The sequence below is a fragment of the Prionailurus bengalensis genome, chromosome A1 (assembly GCF_016509475.1).
Source record: "Prionailurus bengalensis isolate Pbe53 chromosome A1, Fcat_Pben_1.1_paternal_pri, whole genome shotgun sequence".
Classification (NCBI taxonomy): Eukaryota; Metazoa; Chordata; class Mammalia; order Carnivora; family Felidae; genus Prionailurus; species Prionailurus bengalensis.
In genome coordinates, this window is record NC_057343.1 from 53574401 (window position 1) to 53595282 (window position 20882).

General features: G+C 36.1%; 1 protein-coding gene across 19 annotated transcripts in view; it reads right to left on the reverse strand.

Moving 5' to 3' along the window:
- RBM26 (RNA binding motif protein 26) overlaps positions 1 to 20882 on the reverse strand; it is an 84647-nt gene that overhangs the window by 53275 nt on the left and 10490 nt on the right. For all 19 annotated transcript variants that reach the window (XM_043581377.1, XM_043581349.1, XM_043581329.1 and 16 more), the window contains exon 2: positions 31 to 149. In XM_043581377.1, the coding sequence (XP_043437312.1) occupies positions 31 to 149 (119 nt within the window). The remainder of the gene's footprint in view (positions 1 to 30; positions 150 to 20882) is intronic.

Below are 20882 nucleotides of genomic sequence, written 5' to 3' on the forward strand. Positions count from 1 at the left end.
TATTTTTAAACCAAAGATTTTTTTTTTTACCTTTTTGAAGAAATACATCCAGTTGATCAATACATAATGCCTTTAACTCTTTTTCACTTTTATCTTTCTTTACCAAAGCGAGAACATATTTTGCTAGGGCTGATGGATCTGCATCACAGCTGAAGAAAAAAACAATGTTGAAGGAAATTTAGCCATAAGCAATTACACATTCTAAAAACTCCAGTTATAAAACTGACTCAGTACGGTAGTTAAGTGAGTTAATATATGTAAAAAGCACCTCGCCCATAAAGCAATGAAGAAATAGAAGTTCTCTCTTATAGTAATGTATTTTACATGATATATGTGGCCATTACTCAGTATCCTTCCACATATATACTAACATATGTATTAAAAACTCAGCAGGCTTTACTATTATTTAAAAGAGAAGTTTTAACAAAGTAAAAACAGTATCAAAACACCAAAAACATAGTATTAGTGTGGCACCAATAAAAATCCAAAAAGGCTTCCCCTCCATCCCAATAACTAAATTAGCTAAGAAAATCCAGACAGAGAGGACACTAAAATAAAACCTGAAAACCCACTACATAGTACATTAACAACAGAAACTTTAGCTTTTATAAAGGGCATTAAAGTATCCAGAAAAAAATAAAACAGTTACTTTGGAACTCTGGAATAATGAAGACTTTTTGAGTTATGGCAAGTTATCACAAGAGTAATTTGATTGTACAAAAAAAAGGCAAAACTTCAGAATGAAGAGTCAAAAGACAAATAAAAAAAGCTCAAATTGTTTTTTGCAAAAGGTGAATTCTCCTAATATGCAGAGTTTCTATCAATTAGTAAGACCAAAACCATAAAAGAAAAAAGACAAAGAATACAAATAGATGCTGAACAGAAAAAGAAAAGTCAGTCTGAATATGAGTAAAAATACACCCTCATCCATAAGATAAATTCAAACTTAAGCTATACTGAAATATTATTTTTTGGTTATAAAATTGGCAAAAATCTAAAAAATATGAAAATATATTCTGGAGATAAGACTATGAGCATACAAGCAGTTTTTCTCAAACACCGTGGCTGCTGTGAGGAAAGCAGTAGCCCCTAAGGTATGGCAGCTTACAATCACAAGTACAACGGACAGCAGTTCTACTTCTCTGAAGTTGCCTCACAGACATACTTACATACTCAAAATGACACATGTACAAGTCATTCACTGTCACACTGATTGAAAATAAAAATGCAAATGTCCATTTACAGAGGACTGGAAAAAGCAATTATAGTATAGTCAATCTACACAAGGAATGGGATACACCAAAAAAATGCAAAAAAGAATGAAGAAGTTTTCCTACTACAGAAATGTTCCCTATGAATTTGTTAAATTTAAGAGGCAAGTTTAAAAAGGTAGAGAAAACCATGTATATTACCATTTGTGTGGGAAAAAGAGAAGAAATTATATATTTGGATTGGCTTATGTTTGAATAACAAATATGTGAAAGTATAAACAAATAATTATGGTTATTGGTTGTTTTTTTCTTTTTCTTTTTCTTTTTTTTTCTTTTTTTTGAGTCGGGGGAGCAGGTAGCGGGGACAAGTGAAGGAGGAACAGAGTGAGGGGAGAAAGTTTTTGATGCCTGGGCCATCAAAGTCAGATAACTCTTTTTCAACTAAGCTAAGATTGTTACCTATTTAATTAATGACCATTTTACAAGTCAGGGTGAATAACAATAAAATACTAGCAATAGCCAAGCATTAATATCTACTAATCTAGTTTGTGCTATGAACTGTACATTCTGTATTTAGCTCTATTCTGTAACAGTTCTACAAAAGTATAGCGATAACCTATGTCACTGAATCAAAAAGTACATCTTAAAAAAAGACAGTGAACAGCTTTGGTTGTACAATAGAAACACCTATGGAAAAACCTGAATGCAAGTCAATCAACAGGCCTAATACAACCATCTATGTTTTGCTTCAATGTTTCATAAAGGCTGCAGGTTAAGTCTAATACAGTGTCAGAATTGACAACTACTCTATTAAGAAAATAGTATATAGCATTTATCATATACGTAAGACTTCCTAGTCTACATTGCTGTGATAAGTATGTCTTCAAATTCTTCACTCTTCTCTTCAGAAGGTACAGCCTGATTCCCCACCCTTTGAGAGAGGGCTCAATTTAGGTGCTTAACTAAACAGAACAGCAGAAGAATGCGCTCTTTCTGGATTCACTTCTAGAGAAATCAGCTGCCATGTTCCAAGGACACTCAAGTAGCCTTATGGAAAGCACCATGTGGCAATGAAATGAGAGCTCTAGCCAACAGCCAGACAACTGAGTCTCTTGCCAATAACCACATGTGAGTGAGCTTGGAAGCCGATTCTACAGTCTCAGTAGAACCTTGAGAAGACTACAGAACTGATCGACAGCTTAACTGCAATCTCATGATTCCGAGGCAGAAATACTCAGCTAACATGCTTCTAAATTCCTGACCCAGGAATGATAAAGGTCATGAGGTGATAAATGTCTGCTGTGCTACTAAATTAAGTTTCAGGGTAATTTGTTAGTAATCGTAAGTCAACTTTCCTCATAGATCTATTTCCATTTATTTACAAAGACTTGAAATGGGCTATTACCTAAACAAGAAGAAAAAAGAAATCTGTTCCAACGGTACATGAAAAAAATTTTTTAAGACTTTTCCTTTGAAATTTATTTCAATGTACGTACTTAAACCCACACTTTAAAGAAAAGAGACAAAATGATTTATGGCAATTTTTTTCATGTTTTATCATAATGGGCATAGAAATATTTACATCTATGATAAAAATAAGCATGAAGAAATGGGACAAATATAATCTCATGATGTACCTATAGCTTTACTTAGATCCAGCAATCTGGTAATACTGCATGAGAGACCCTGAAACAATACCTATTCATGTTAGGTAACCTGAATAAACACAGTCGACTAAACACTTACTTAACCAGACATAAGCTAAACAAACTTCAATTTGTTGGAAATCACTGTGATACATAATACTATCACTGTGTTATACTGTTTTATTGCACTGCTGTTAATAAACCAATTCAGACTCTCTACACTGAGTCCAAATGCTACAATTTAATTCAACACTGGTCTGACTGTTGTGGTGAATTTTCAACTTAGTAATGGCTTTTCTAATGACTTAACTGTGACTTTATATTTCTCTTAACTAAACACCAAATCTATCTCATTGTTGCTGCATTATTTTTCTAAACAGGACACTGTAAGTCAATTAAAATTTTACCAGCTAAAAATCTAGAAAAAAAACCCTTGCGATTTCTGTAATATTATGGTTTACAGACTATAATTTTATAAAACAGCAGGACGGAATCATTTCTGAACAATGATTACTCAACATCTTCTACAGGAAGCAACTGAATCAAATCAAAAACCAATAAAAATAACAACCACCACAGCAAATCAACTACCATACACAAATATTCTAAATGCTTGAAATTGTCTGAAAGGGCAAATTACTTTTTAAAATCTGTTAGACTGTAAATTATATGGTAGAAGCAAGGTTTATAATTTCACATTTAACAGAAAAATGGGTAAATTTATACTTGAGAGGCAATTTTTCTTAAATCTTATAAGATTTCATATTTATTTTTAAAAATAAAAATGGTATGTACTTGAAAATTACAGTTCAGTAAAAAAATCTGAACTACAGAAGTAATATGCCACAATGTCATAAATCAAGAAGAAAAGGCAAAATAGGGGCGCCTGGGTGGCGCAGTCGGTTAAGCAGCCGACTTCGGCTCAGGTCATGATCTCGCGGTCCGTGAGTTCGAGCCCCGCGTCAGGCTCTGGGCTGATGGCTCGGAGCCTGGAGCCTGTTTCCGATTCTGCGTCTCCCTCTCTCTCTGCCCCTCCCCCGTTCATGCTCTGTCTCTCTCTGTCCCAAAAATAAATAAAAAACGTTGAAAAAACAAATTTAAAAAAAAAAAGGCAAAATATGTGTTCTCTTTTCTATCTTAATTAAATGTGCCAATGCTACATTACCTGAACACCTTGCAATAACCTGCTATGCAAAATTAATGCAGTAAAAACGTTTAAATCACCTAACCAAAGAAAATCATATTAAAATAGTAAGGGGCTATTTAAAAAGTCTCCATGGCAAGCAAGATTGTTCATGTGGTACTTTACTGCACCAGTTGCCACTGTTGATGAGGGGTTTGTAGACTGAATGAATATATCTTGTCAGAGCTAGACTTTACCCTATGCTATGTTACTAGCATTCTAGAAACAGTGAAAGAAAAATGAGACTGCAATCTCCTTTCACACCAGAGACAGCGAAAGAAAGAACAGATTTTGAAAATAGTTTCAGTACAAAGAACACTTAGTGACCAACTTCATCCCTATCTTAGAAAACAGGCCAAATTCCCTCAATCTAAGTTCCATTAAGTACTTCTCAACCAAGCAAGTACATAATCTGCCAATAAAACATCAAATTAACCACAGAGTGCCCCAACTCCAATTACCCTTGTGTGTGTGTGTGTGTGTGTGTGTGTGTGTGTGTGTGTTGGGGGTTGAAGAGGGCTGGGTGGGCAAAACACAAAGAAACCATAAACTACAAAATAAAGCAGGCATAAGACATGATTTGCCAACACCACTTGTGAAATATGGAGTGGAAGAGGAACAACTAGGTATTTTAGTTATTAAGTCATATGAGATAAAGTGTGAAGTGGTTGGGGAAAAACTTAAATCATAAAGATGCAATAAAATAAAAAACTAAGTACTAAAGAGGACAGTGCAGCTCTCCTATACAGTAAAGAGAGCCAAAGCTTTCATTTCTAGGTACCACCTTTTATAACTACATAAGCAAACTCAAACGGATTCCTGGGAAATGACCAGAATAGTAAATGAGTATCATTATCAGATAGCTTACTAGGGATTCTCAGCCTGGAAAATTGAAATGTCAGAGAAAACTTGGTGGGTTTTCAAATAATTGAAGGGCTATCACAAAAAAGATTACACGTATTCAATACATCCTCCATGGGATATAATTAGAACCAGTAAGTGGAAGCAACAGGTTTTGGCTTAAAATAGAGATGAACTTTTTTTAATAACCAGAAGCCTCCCAAAGGCAGAATAAACTGCTTAGAAGAAAGGGAGTTTTCCATCATCAGAATGGTTTTGAGCATAAGCTGAACAGCCCCTGGCAGATAAGCACTGGAATGGATAGTAAATCGCTCACAAAACTGTAAGAGTTTAATCCCTTAGGTTTAATTTTGTTCATGCAGATATATGAAATATAAGATAATACAGTATTGTTTATAATTATGGACTTGTAAATATTAGTAATAAGAAAAATTAAGTTACCTGGCATTATAAACAAAATATTCACTATTATATACGAGAATTTTACCAAAAACATACGAAAGTCCAAAAATAAAACTTCTTACTCACATAAGTAGCCTCTGGGCCTAACACAGCATCTAAGACAAAATACTGAGACAGAGAAAGAAAATATATTCAAATCTATCTCACTAGATCAACCGCTCACTTTTCTCAGGGATCCTTTCTTTTTCATCTTCATAAAGTACTGAAAATAACATGATTTACTGATTATCTTCCAAATATCACAATCATCTTTTGAAAATATTTAAGCATGTACTACGTAAGGCGCAATTCTAGATCTCGAGGATACAACTTTGAGAAAACTTAAGTTCCTGTTCTCATAGAATTTACATTAGGGGTATAGTGAGGCGACACAATACACACATAGATATACACAACATACTGTCATGTAGACAAGTGCTCTGAGGTAAAGTATGGGGATAAAACAGAGTAAAAGGAATGAAGCAAAGGAAGGAGGAAGAAACAGGAAAGAGGAGAGGAATGAATGAATACATATTAGATAAGATCATCAGGGAAGGACCCTGATGAAGTAACATTAAACTGAATCTAAACAGGGATCAAAATGGAGTACAAACCAGCTTTGGGCTATCTGGAAAAAGGACAGCCTAGACCAAGGGAACTCAAGAGAAAAGGCCTGGAGTGGATGCTTATTTGACACTTGAGGCACAGAAGTCTAGTGGAATGGAGCAAAGACAGCATTCATGAACAGCTGGATTTCTAACCTCTCACTTCTGTAAAGATTTAAAATTAACTCTTTCAGTGAGCTTTGACAAATTAAAAGTCCAAATCACTATGAAGTCATTTAAACCAAAAATTGTAAAGACATAAAAGTAAAATTTTAACAATCTTTGAATTTATGTTAAGGATAGAGTAATAATAGTGAAAAGCATTAGCACGGGTGACCATCTAAGGTCATTCTCTTCCAACAGTATCTGGGGAGGGAAGTACATACACTAAGTAAGTTGGAGAAGCCAAAGCAATTCAGAAAGTCAAATGCTAAAATAAAATCTCCCAGGGGCACCTGGGTGGCTCAGTTAGTTGAGCACCCCAACTCTTGGTTTTGGCTCAGGTCATGATCTCACGGTTTGTGGGATGGAGCCCCATGTCAGGCTCTGTGCTGGGCATGGAACCTGCTTGAGATTCTCTCTCCCTCTTTCTGCCCCTCTCCTGTGGGCACAGGCTCACTCTCTCTCAAAATAAACATTAAAAAAAGTAATAAAATACCCCAGAGGAAGAGACTTTTATTAAGTAATACTTTAAACAGCATGAATCAAATTGCCCCTAGTTACAATGATTGTAAATTAATCCTCCTGACACACTTTTCATATTAGTTTTTACCTTTTAATTTAGGAGTTTCAAAATAGTAATGGCACATTAAAATTAAAAAAGGTACCCTTCTAGTACATTTTTTCAAAAAGAAGTTTGTTTTGTTTTACTCAAGTTTCTCAAGCAAGGCTTTAGAAACTCAGTGGAAGATAAATGAAGGAACTGAACCCAAGCTTCCATTTTCGGTAATCTTGAGAAGGTGTAGCTGGAGGTGGCAGTGGAAATTAAAAATTAAATTTAAATATGTTAACTCAGTAACTTTAGAACACGGATATACACCCACATCTGTTCCTACCAAATTTTCACTTTATATTCAAGAAAAATATCTAATTTGCATCAAAGTCATAGTTCTATTATTCTATGCTTAGGATTATCATTTAGAAATCCAAATCCATTGCAACAAACATAATGCATATACTGAAAAACTCAATTGCCATAGTTTATTATACAGCTTCATTCAATTCAAGTAAGGAGGCAAAAATAGATTATTTGTATGCAGTAATGAGCTACCGCAAAAACCTTCAGAGAAAAAAATCTTTAAAGAAAGGTTATTCTTTAGAATTATCACACAACTTCATTCTACAATATAAAATATAAGCATATCTAAACATGATCGATCCATGAGCATCATACAAATCACTTATCACTGCAAACACTTACCACAATATATATAATTACAACACTGAAAACTGTTCAGTCAGTTCTTTCATTCCCTATATTACCCCCAAGAAATAGCAGCAACACCTTAACAATGGTAGTTTTCAAACATTTTGGTCTCAGGATTCCTTTACATGTTAAAAACTATAGAGAACACCAAAGAGCTTTTATTTAAAAGGGGTACATCTATCTGGGGCTGCTGGGTGGTTCAGCTGGTTGAGCGTCTAACTCTTGATTTTGGATCTTATGTTTTGTGGGTTCAAGCCACACAAGCCTGCTTGGGCGCTCTCTCCCTCTCTCTGCCCCTCCTTCCCTGCTCGTGTGTACATGCACTTCCTTTCTCTCTCAAAATAAATAAATGAACTTAAAAAATAAAAGGGTTACATCTATCAGTATTTACCAAATTAGAAATTAAAACTGAAAATAATTTAAATTATTTAGTATAAAATAACAAATCATAAAATAAGTATAACAATTATTTATATAAATATAAGTCAAAAAATAACAAATCTACAATTTAACATAAATAGCCCTTTGGGCGGGGTAATCAAAAGGAGGAATTTAATAAATGGGAAGTGTAAAGCTAAAGTTAACTTTAGGCATAGCTGGATCCAGGAGTTGAAATGATGTCACCAGGACCCTCTTTTCCATTCTGTTTTGCCCAGAATTCACTTCATTTTAAGGCAGGCCCTCTCCAGGTGGCAACAGAGATGACCCTGAGCAGTTCCAGGCTTATGCATTCTGACAGCTAGTGAATCCAGAGGAAGGCAGCTGCCCCTGGTCCTTGAAAATAACTAATCTTCTCCAGTTTGGGTCCTATCCCTACACAAGGCAGGGATGGGCAGAGTTCCATGACTAATAGCCTCCTCTGAAACTAAATACCCTGTTTTTTGTTTTTTTGGTTTTTTTGTATGAAAAGATAATTATATTTCCACAACAAAGTAAAAATGTAGTGAGAGGACTGATGATGTTTCACAATTTTTGGAAACACCATTAAATGTATGGCTTAAAAGAAAACAGACCAATTCTAATATCTACTTTTATATTCAATCTGTTGGGATATGCTATTCTGGTTGAAATACATAGAGAAATCTGACCTCAAACAGATGAATAGTTGGAAAAGTGAGGACTTCACAGACCTTAATCTCAGGAAAGCCCAGGAGTCCTCCCACCACACTTGAGAACCACTGTTTTAAAATTCATTTAGAGGGGCACCTGGGTGGTTCAGTCAGCTGAGCATCTGACTCTTGGTTTCAGCTCAGGTCATGGTCTCAGTCTTGAGATTGGGCCCACCTTGAGTAGGGCTCTGTGCTGGGCACGGAGCCTGCCTGGGATTCTCTCCTTCCCCCTTTCTCTGCTCCTCCCCCTGCTCACGCTATTGTGCATGCACTCTCTCCTCTCTCTCAAAATAAATAAACTTTAAAATTCATTTAGAAAGTATCTGCTAAGTATCTAATTCAAAGACAAAGTCAGTCGTCAGCTTCTCAAAGATAAGACCCACTAACTCAGATTGTAAAACTGTATTGTTCATGGAACCATTACTCAGCGATCAAAAAGAATGAAATCTTACCATTTGCAACAATGTGGATGGAACTAGAGTGGATTATGCTACGCGAAATAAGCGAAAGATAAATATCACAGAATTTCACTCATATGTGGAATTTAAGAAACAAAACAGATGAACATAGGTGAAGGGTAGCAAAAAGAAGTTAAAAACAGAGAGGGAGACAAACCATAAGAGACTCTTAAAATGCAGAGAACTGAGGGTTGCTGGTGGGGTATTGGGTGGGGGGATGGGCTAAACTGGCAATGGACATTATGGAGGGCACTTGTTGGGATGAGCACTAGGTATTATACATAAACACATGTAAGCAATGAATCCACTAAATTATATTCCTGCAATCATTATTACACTATATGTTAAGTAACTTGGATTTAAAAAAAGAAAAAAGAAAAAAGAAACAAACCTCTATATTGTTCAGTGCAAAGAGTAATAAATAACCCAAATGGCAAACTGAGCACAGACACGTGTGGTTATAGCATGTTGTCACAGAACTCTTTCTTAAAAGAAAAGTGGGGACCGGAAGTGAGGTGCTGATACGGCAGCCCACAATAAAACCCCACATTTCAGTACATGTTTTACATTCCAATTCACAGAAAAGTTGAGTTTTCTGGGAAAGGACTCTGGCCTCCAAAGGCATCCCCTTCAGTTACTCATTCACATTCTACCTACTTATAAACCAAATCTGAGGTACTTCATTCCTTCAGTTACTAAGGAAGGAAGAAGTTAGGAAGTGTTTTCTCTCATGACCAAGAAGCAGCAGAATTATCCAATAGAAATAGCAGTCATAGAATCCCCCTTTCTGAACACTCATGAGCAAATTTTAACACCTTGGGAGAGATAAATAATAACAAAATTCAACCAAGTAGAAACATTTTATAAATTGCCAGACCTTAAGATCTACACATATTTCTATCACTATTAAATTGTTACTCTTGGGGCGCCTGGGTGGCGCAGTCGGTTAAGCGGCCGACTTCAGCCAGGTCACGATCTCGCGGTCCGGGAGTACGAGCCCCGCGTCAGGCTCTGGGCTGATGGCTCGGAGCCTGGAGCCTGTTTCCGATTCTGTGTCTCCCTCTCTCTCTGCCCCTCCCCCGTTCATGCTCTGTCTCTCTCTGTCCCAAAAATAAATAAACATTGAAAAAAAAATTAAAAATAAATAAATAAATAAATAAATAAATAAATTGTTACTCTTGGTATGCTTGTCTGTTTCCCCTACAGAGATTCTAGGTAACTATGTCTACCTTTACCCCAGACCCGACCACAATGTGTTGAGAAATATCTACTGATTATCACATTATGTAAGGGTATACTAAATCAAGAGCATTATCAACAAAAACTCACAAAAAACAACTCTCAGTTTAGGTCGAGACCAATTATGACACATATAAAGGTGTACTAACAAGTTTAAAGATCTGTCACAGATACAAAAAAAGTCAATAAAACATCTCCTAGCACACTGACAAGTCCTTCCTCATTGCCTTTTCCTCCTATACCCTCACCGCTGATATGGTCTTCATATACATTTAGTACAGAAACTCCCAAGAATATCACCATCTCTCTTTGTACCTCCTGCCAAAGTCCAAGTTCAGGCATTCACAACTCACTCTTAAAGCTACAAGAAAAAAAATGCTAACTAATATTATGTCTCCAAAATATTACAATCTAATCAAATCTCTACACACCACAGTATCATTCTTTAAAAAAAAGATCTAATTAAGTTACTCCCCAGCTTGATCTTCCCCAGTATTCCATAACCTAGTCTCCCAAATGTCCAAACATTTCAGCATGGCAATAAAACCTATTCTTTACTCTGAAACCAACAAACGCTAGCTAGATTCAAAAGACTCTTCCTAACCAAAATGAATAGTTATAATTCCTCGCAGAATGGTTTTTCCAATTTTGGCTATTTAATGTAACCAGAAGATCAAAACTTTAACACAATCCAATTTGAGAAGGTGCATGAAAAACTTCACAGACTGGTCACTGAAAGTTTATGAACAGTTTTCAAAATGGGATCTGTGTCTTGCACTGTCTCCTATTATAAAGAATTAAACTTTATGAAAAGTAAAATAAGGGGGTGCCTGGGTAGCTCAGTCAGTTGAGCTTCCGACTTTGGCTCAGGTCATGATCTCACGGTCCGTGAGTCCGAGCCCCGCGTCTGGCTCTGTGCTGACAGCTCGGAGCCTGGAGCCTGCTTCGGATTCTGTGTCTCCCTCTCTCTCTGCCCTTCCCCTGCTCATGCTCTGTCTCTCTCTGTCTCAAAAATAAATAAAAACATTAAAAAAAAAATTTTTTAAAGAATTGGAGATATCATTTAAAAAATAGTACAAACATATAACACATTGACAATTTCTTATAAAATGCCCCAAAGAAGTCCTAAATTACATATCTTAAAGTACTTCTTACATTTTAAACTGTATTACAATCATCAGCATCACAGTGGCCTGAGTCATTCCCTTTTTCTCTCCTCTTTGCTTTACACCTAATTGGACATCCATAACCAAAGGAGAAAAAAAAGTACCTCCACACGGGATACCAGGACACCTGAGAGATCTATCCATCTGTGCACCTTAAAGTGAGTGGACTGAACCAGAGAGGCTGCAACAAGAGCAAAGAAGGTGGTGGCTGGTCCAGCAGCAAGCCAGCAAGCCTTTCTGGCACAGGAGGTGGAAGGTAAAGGCGGGAGACTAGGAGTCTGTCTACCTGACCATGCATGCAGTGGCGGCAAAACCCAGCTGCTCTCTCTGAAGAGAGACCACAGTGCCTGCGAACAGCAGAAGGAAAGGGAAGTAGGCAAAGAAAACTGAAGGAAAGTGTCTCTTGCTATCTGCCAGGGGGAGGAGGGGGAAAGGGGGAGTAAGAGAATAACTCATGGACCTCTGGTACCCACCCCACCTTGAAGATTCCCCAGCAGGCCCCTGGCATACCCAAAGCCCCAAGTGCTAAATATACACCTCTCCTCAAGCTCTGCAGCCACCTTTGCTACTTTTTCTTTTTCCTTTTAATGCATCTGCTTACAACCTTAATATGAGTTAGTTCTGGTAAGAGAAACCAAAGACTTGTGCTATAGTGCCACCTTCTGGAAAACAAAATGAAGGCTCCTAATTACAAATCTGTTGAATTCTAAGAATCAAAGTAAACAAAACCTTGCCTAAATAAGAAAGGTGTTCACTACTTCAAATGGAGCAGAGGCCCTTTCCATCTGTAATATGAAATCACAAAAAGAAAATGACAGTTTTCCAGCAACTGAACCCAAAGGACATAAAATATTGTAATCTAACTGATAAAGACTATAAAACAACTATAAAACAGCTAGTACGAAGAAATTCAATGAGCCACTCAAAAACTCAGAAAGACAATAAATGATCCCAGGAACAAAATTAACAAACAAGAGTATTCTGCCAGACAGGTTAAAATTCTAAAAAAAAGAAAAAAGAAATTCTGGGGTGAAGAAATGAATATATGAAGAATGAATTAGAATACCCTGGAAACAGAACAGATCATATGGAAGAGTAAGAATTAGCACACTCGAGGATAGTAATATAGAAATGATCCAGGTGGAAGGGGAGAAAAAACTAAGATTTTTTTTTAAATGTTTATCTTAGAGAGAAAGAGGCGGGGTAGGAGCAGAGGGAAAGGGAGACAGAGGATCTGAGGCCGGCTCTGCACTGTCAGCAGAGAGCCCAATGCAGGGCTTGACTCCTGAACCATGAGATCATGGACCTGTGCCAAAGTCTGACACTCAACCAAGCCACCCAGGAGCCCCAGATTTAAGATTTTTAAAAAGTAAAAAAAAACCCTGGGGTGCTTGGCTGGCTCAGTCAGTAGACTCTTGATCTCAGGGTCTTGAGTTCAAGCTCCATAATAAGGGTATCTCAAAAAAAAAAAAAAAAAAAAAGAGGGAGAAGGGAGCACAGAGTGTACTTAAATAATAGTTGAGAACTTTCTAAACCCAGGGAAAGAACTGGATACAACTCCACAATGCTGACAAAACACATTATTATACCAACACACAAAAAAAAACTTCTTTAAGACACATTGTATGAAAACTGTCAAAAGTCAACAATAAAGAATTATAAAGGCAGCCCAAGGAAAAATGCCAGTAACCTACAAAGGTACCCCACCCCGTAAGGCTATCAGCAGGTTTCCCAGCAGAAACTCTATAGGCCAGGAGAGAATGGAATGACACATTCAGAACACTGAATGATAAAAACAATCAAGAATACTCCATTGGCAAAGTTATCTTTGAGCTATGAAAAATGAAGAGAAGTTTTCCTAGACAAACAAAAGTTGAGGGAGTTCGCCATCACTAGACATACTTGTAAGAAATGTTAAAAGGAGTGCCTCAAGCTGAAATGAAAAGACCAAAGTACAGAAAATTCTGATTAAGGTAATAAATACTCAGAATACTCAATATTAGAATACTGTAACTCTTTTTTAAGATAGTATATTAAACTCTTAACTACAGCATAAAGATTTCAGAAAGTATTAAGAAATAACTATAGTTACCTCCTGATAATGAAATCACAATATAAAAAGACATACCTTACAACATCAAAAAAATATAAAAGGGGAAGAGTAAAAGGATAGAACCATTATAGGAAAATGAAGACAAATTTTTCATTAGTAGAAAAAGGACTTCATTACCTCTGAAATGTTTTGTGTAACCTCATAGTAATCACAAAGCAAAAATCTACAGCATATACATGAAACATCAAAAAACGGGAGACTGAGCAAATCACCATGGAAAACCAACTTACAGACAGAAACAAAAGGAAAAACAAGAGAGAAACAAAATAACCAGAAGGAAAAATATGAAATGGTTGTAGTAAATCCTTACATATCAATAATTACCCTAAGCATAAATGAATTAACTCACCAATCAAAACACAAAGTGGTGGCACCCAGGTGGCTCAAATCATCTGAGCATCTGACTCTTGATTAGGTCATGATCTCACGGTTTGTGGGATCAAGCCATGCATGGAGCCTGTTTGGGATTCCCTCTCTCTCCCTCTGTCCTTCCCCTGTACGCATGGGTGTCTCTCTCAAAATAAACTTAACAAAGCAAAACACAAAGTGGCTGGATATATAAACAAAACAAGACCCAACTACATGCTGCCAATAGGAGACTCATTCCACTCTAATGACACGTGGGCTGAAAAGTGATAGGACAGAAGATGATATTCTAAGAAAACAAACAAACCAAAAAAAAACCCAAAAAAACAAAAAAACAAAAAAACAGGTGAGCAGAGCCATAACACATGAAAAAAACTAGACTTCAAGCCAAAAGGGGTAACAAGAGTCAAAGAAGGTCTATTATATAATGATAAAGGGGTTAATACATCAAGAAGATATAACAATGGTAAATATATACATTCCCAAATCCTAAGCACTGAGATATATGAATCAACTAAAACAAATCTTAAAGGAAAAACAGACAATACAGTAAGTAAATATGAGAGACTTCAATATCCCACTATGTGAAGGATAAATTATCAAGGCAGAACATAAACAAGGAAGCACTGGAATGAACCACATTTCAGAACCAAGTGTTCTTAACAGACATATAGAACATTCCATCTAACAAAATAAACAAAATAAACAAATTCTCAAGTGCACACAGAACATCCTCCAACACAGAGCATATGGTAGGCCACAAAACAAATCATGACAAGCTTAGGAAGCCTAAATTCATACCAACTATCTTCTCTGACCACAATGGTATGAAACTAGAAACTAACAAGAGAAAAGTAAGATCTACAAATATATGGAAACTAAGCAACACACTTCCAAACCAATGGATCAAAGAAGAAACCAAATAGGAAATAAAAAATTATATCAAAGCAAATGAAATAAGAACACAATATATCAAATATTGTGGATGCAGCAAAAGCAGTTCTGAGAGGAAAAATTATAGCAGTAAATGCATGTATTAAAAAATTAGAAATAGCTCATGTAAACAACCTAAATTTACACCTCAAGGAACAAGAAGAATAAGTTAGGCCCAAAGTTAGCAGAAAGAAGAAAATGGTAAGGATCAGAGTGGAAATAAATGAAATAGAGACCAGAAAATCATTAGAAATCATCAATGAAACAAAGACCTGGTTCTTTGAAAAGATAAACAAACCTTACAAACCTTTAGCTAGACTAAGAGGAAAAGAAGTGAAGGCTCAAAAAACAAAAATAAAATTAGAAATGAAAAACATTACAACTCATATTACAGAAATACATAAAATTTTAAAGTACTGCTATGAAGAATTATGTCAACAAATTATATAACCTAGAAGAAATGTATACATTCCTAGAAACATACAACTGACCAAAACTGAATAAAAAGACATAGAAAATCTGAACAAATAACAAGTAAAGAGACTGAATCAGTAATCAAAAACTCCCAACACAGAAAACTCCAGGACCATGCAGTTTCACTGGAGAATTCCAAGCAGCATTTAAAGAGTTAACACCAATCCTCCTCATACTCTTCCAAAATAGCAAGGAGGAGGGAACACTTCCAAACTCATGAGGCTAGCATTACCGACATCAAAACTTGGTAAGAATACCCCCCCCCAAAAAAACAAAAAAACAAAAAAACTACAGACTACCATCCCTAATGAATACAAATGCAAAGTTTCTCAACAAAATATTAGCAAACCAAATTAAAGAACACATTAAAGGGATTATACATCATAACGAAATGGGATTTATCCCTGGGATGGAAGAATGGTTCAACATATGCAAATCAACAAATGTAATACATTACATCAATAAAATGAAAAACAAAAATCACATGATCATCTCAATAGATGTAAAAAAAGCATTTGACAAAATACAATATCCCTTTATGATAAAAAATCTTAACAAGCTGAGTAGAGAAGGGCCAGAAGTCAACACAATAAATGCTATCATATAGGAAAACCTCACAGTTCATATGATACTCAATGGAGAAAAACTGAAAGCTTTTCTTGTAAGATCAGGAATAACACAAGGATGCCCACTCTTATTCAATATACTACTGGAGGTCCTTGCTAGAGCAATTAAGCTAGACAAAAAAGTAAAAGGCATCCAAATTGGAAAATAAAAAGTAAAACTGTCATTATTTTCTGATGATATGATTTTATCTATTTAAAAAAAAAAAAAACCTCTGGGGGCACCTGGGTGGCGCAGTCGGTTAAGCGTCCGACTTCAGCCAGGTCACGATCTTGCAGTCCGTGAATTCGAGCCCCGCGTCGGGCTCTGGGCTGATGGCTCGGAGCCTGGAGCCTGTTTCCGATTCTGTGTCTCCCTCTCTCTCTGCCCCTCCCCCGTTCATGCTCCGTCTCTCTCTGTCCCAAAAATAAACGTTGGAAAATAAATAAATAAATAAATAAATAAATAAATAAAAAACTCTGAAGACTCAGCCAAAAAACTTTTGGAACTAATCACTGATTTCAGTAAAGTTGCAGAATACAAAATCAACATACAGTAATCAGCTGCATTCCTTTATACTAATGATGAATCATCTGAAAAATAAAGAAAACTATCCCTTTCACAACAGCACCAAAAATAATAAAATATATAGGAATAAATTTAAACAAGGAAGTGAAAGATTTGTACAACAAAAAATACAAGAAATCAAAGAAACAAATGGAAAGACATCCCATGTTCATGGACAGGAGGAATTAATATTGTGAAAATGTCCATCATTGCCCAAAACAATCTATAGCTCGTGCAATCCTTATAGAAATTACAATGTCATTTTCACTGAAATAGAAAAAATATATAATGTATATATTCTATTATAAAATATACATATATATGTTACATATACATTATATATATATGTATTACATATATATATATATATATATATATATATACACATATATAACCTACATATTCTATTCACTGAAATAGAAAAAATAAGCCTAAAATTAGTATGGAACCACAAAAGACCCTGAATAGTCAAGGCAATCTTGTGAAAAAAACAACAAAGCTGGAGGCACCATACTCCCTGATTTCAAACTATATTACAAACTGTAGTAATTAAAACAGCATGGTATTGGCATAAAAACAGACACACAGATCAACAGAACAGAATAAAGCCCAGAAATAAACCCACACACAAATGGCCAATTAATTTATAATAAAGGAGCCAAGAATTCACAATGGGGAAAGGACAGTCTATAGTCTCTTCAATAAATGGTGTTGGGAGGGGGACCTGCGTGGCTTAGTTGATTAAGCATCCAACTCGATTTCAGCTCAGGTCACAATCTCATGGTTCGTGGGATGGAGTGCCATGTGGGGACTCTGTGCTGACAGTGTGGAATCTGCTTGTGATTCTTTCTCCCTCTCTCTCTGCCCCTCTCCCATTCATGTTCTCTCTCAAAATAAAAATAATAATTTGAAAATGGTGTTGGAAAAACTGGGACAGCCATATGCAAAAAAATAAATAAATAAAACTGGGCCAGTATCTTATACCATATACACAAATTAACTCAAAATAGACTAAAGGTCTAACCTTAAGACCAGAAACCATGAAACTCCTAGAGGAAAATATACATGATAAACTCCTTGACATAGGTCTTGGCAATGAGTTTTTGAAGCAGACACCAAAAGCAAAAGCAACAAAAGCAAAAACAAACAAGTGGGACTACATCAAACTAAAAAGTTTCTGCAGAACAAACAAAACTGTCAACAAAATGAAGACAACCTGCAGTAAGGGAGAAGATTTTTGTAAAGCATAAATTGGAAGCGGTTAATATCCAAAAGATGTAAGAACACGGTCACTCAAACACAAACAAAACCAAACATTCCAATTAAAAAATGAGAACTAAACAGCCATTTGCCCAAAGTGGACATCAAAATGGTCAACAGACACATGGAAAAGATGCTAAATAGCACTAATCATCAGGGAAATGCAGAAACAACAAGATACTGCCTCACACATATTAGAACAGCTACCACTGACAAGACAAGAAATGACAGATGCTGGTAGGGATGTAGTGAAAAGATAACCCTTCTACATTATTGGTGGGAACATAAACTGGCCCAACCACTACAAAAAGTAACACGGAGGTTCCTCAAAAAATTTTAAAAGATCTATCATTCAAGCCAATGATTCCACTTCTGGGTATATACCCAAAGAAAACGAAAACAGGATTTTGATGAGATATATGAATTCCCATTTTAATCATAACACTATTCACAATGGCCAAGATCTGAAAAGAACTCAAATGTCCGTGGACAGATAAAAGGATAAAAAAGATATGGTACATATACACAATGGAATATTATTCAGCCACAAGAAAGGAAGATATCTTCCCTTTTTGACAACATGGATGGACTTTCAGCACATTACACTGAAATCTAAAAAAGTTAACTCTATTAAAGACAGAGTAAAATGATAGTTACCAGGGAATGGGTGGGGGTGGGGGGAGAAGGGAGATAAGAGTGATGGTGTTTAAGGGTACAACTCGTAAATAATAGTAAATAGGTCATGGAGACCTGATTCACAACATAATGGACACTGACAATAATATTGTATTATAATTATGTGATAAGTATCACTACACTGGCAATCATACATATGAAAATATATAAATGTATCAAAATAACATGCTTTATACCTTAAACTTACACAAAGTTACCCAGCAAATTTATTCAATTAAAAGAAACTATTACAAAGAGCAACAAATGACCTGCTGAACTGCATATTTTAATGCTTATATGCATAATTTGTAATCATTCAATTATTTATCATGTGCAGTAACTTTTTAAGATTTGTATGAATCCTGGGGCGCCTGGGTGGCGCAGTCGGTTAAGCGTCCGACTTCAGCCAGGTCACAATCTCGCGGTCCGTGAGCTCAAGCCCCGCGTCAGGCTCTGGGCTGATGGCTCAGAGCCTGGAGACTGTTTCTGATTCTGTGTCTCCCTCTCTCTGCCCCTCCCCCGTTCATGCTCTGTCTCTCTCTGTCCCAAAAATAAATAAACGTTGAAAAAAAAATTAAAAAAAAAAAAAGATTTGTATGAACCTTATATTTAAGGTTTGTATAGACGTTTTTTCATAACAACTTTTTAATTGCCAGCAATGGAAATTGCATAAGCAATGGAAAAGTAGTAACTGGGGAATGTAGGCATAGAAGCAGGGAGTGTAGGAAATAGCAGGACACAGAAAGTTACAAAGCAAAAACAGACCAGAATTTATACAGACATATTATCTCTCCTTCTGCCACTTTTTAAATGGCTGAGGCAAGAAAACTAGAGAAATTACTTGCCACAACACGGTACGCAACTTCATAAAACAAGTTCATCTGAACTACTGGATTTAAACCACCACCACCAAAAGTACACCTGGTTAAGCTTTCAAATACACATCTCTTAATGTTAAAAAGGCCTCCAACAGCAGCATTAGGTGACATCTGGAAAAGAATTCTTCTCTAATGAGACTGGGAGTGGGGGTGAGGAGAAACAAAGAAAAAAGAGAAGGGAGGGAAGGAGAGAGAGATATAGAATGAAAGAGAGGGAGGGAAAGGAAGGAAAGAATAAGGGAGAGAAAGAGAAAAGAAACAAACTACATACAGGAAGATGTTCATTGCAGTTATTTATAAAGTAAAAAAAACCTAGGACATGAACTAAATGACAAGAATATGGCTAAGTAAACTATGGAAGAATCACTCAATAAAACTGGAATCAGCTGTTTTAAAAGTATAAACACTACATATTAACAATGCTAGGGTAGGAAATATGAAGAGGACTTTAACTTTTCATTTCAAAGCCTTCTGGGAAGTTTTCCTTCTTGTAACTATGTGCAGGAATTTAATACTTTAAGAAAATAAGTTAATGTTTTTCTTCCTTTAAGTTTGTTTATTCATTTTGAGACAGAAAGTGCAAGTGGGGAAGGGGCAGAGACAGAGGAGAGTGAGAATCCCAAGCAGGGGCTCAAACTCACAAACAGTGAGATCATAACCTGAGATGAAGTCAGACGCTGAACCGACTGAGCCACCAGGGCACCCCACTAAGGTGTTTTTTTCCTAAAAAGTTAATGACCATGTCTTACATAAAGCACTATTAAAACAAACTATAGGGGTTCCTGGGTGGCTCAGGCAGTTAAGTGTCTGACTTCAGCTCCAGTCATGATCTTCCGGTTCATGAGTTTGAGCCCCACATTGGGCTCTGTGCTAAAAGCTCAGAACCTGGAGCCTGCTTGAGATTCTGTGTCTTCCTCTCTCTCTTCCCCTCCCCCTCTCATACTCTGTCTCTCTCAAAAATAAACATTAAAAATAAAAAAAAAAAAAGCAAATTATAGTATATTCCCATAACATAATACTATGGAACCACTGGGAAAAAAACAAAACAACACAGGAAACTACTTAAGAATATACTCATAAGAGAGGATATGTAGCACGTCTGTTACCTGTAATATCAGTTACAGTAAAAATGAATAAAATTATCCTATGTTAAAAAATTACAGTCAGCTCTTGAACTAACAAGGGTTAGAAGCACCAACCCCACACAGTCAAAAATCTGTGTATAACTTTTGACTCCTGCAAACATCTTTGTTTCTTCTTCTTCTTTTTTTTTTTTTTTTAAAGTAGGCTCCATGCACAGGAAAAGCCCAATGTGGGGCTTGAACTCATGACCCTGAGTTCAAGACCTGACCTGAATTGGACACTTAACTGAATGAGCCACCCACGGATGTGACAAACAGTGAGATCATGACCTGAGCAGAAACAGTCATTTAGCGCACATTTTGTATGTTATATATGATTACATACTGTATTCTTACAATAAAGCTAGATAAAAGAAAATGTTGAGAGTTATTACGAAAATACATCCAAAATGCTGTAAAATATCCATGTATAAATGGACCCATGCAATTTAAACCAGGGTTGTTCAAAGGTCAACTGTACACACCTAAATAAACATAATACGTGTATATTTTTATATATATACAATTATGTATTTATGTACAGGGA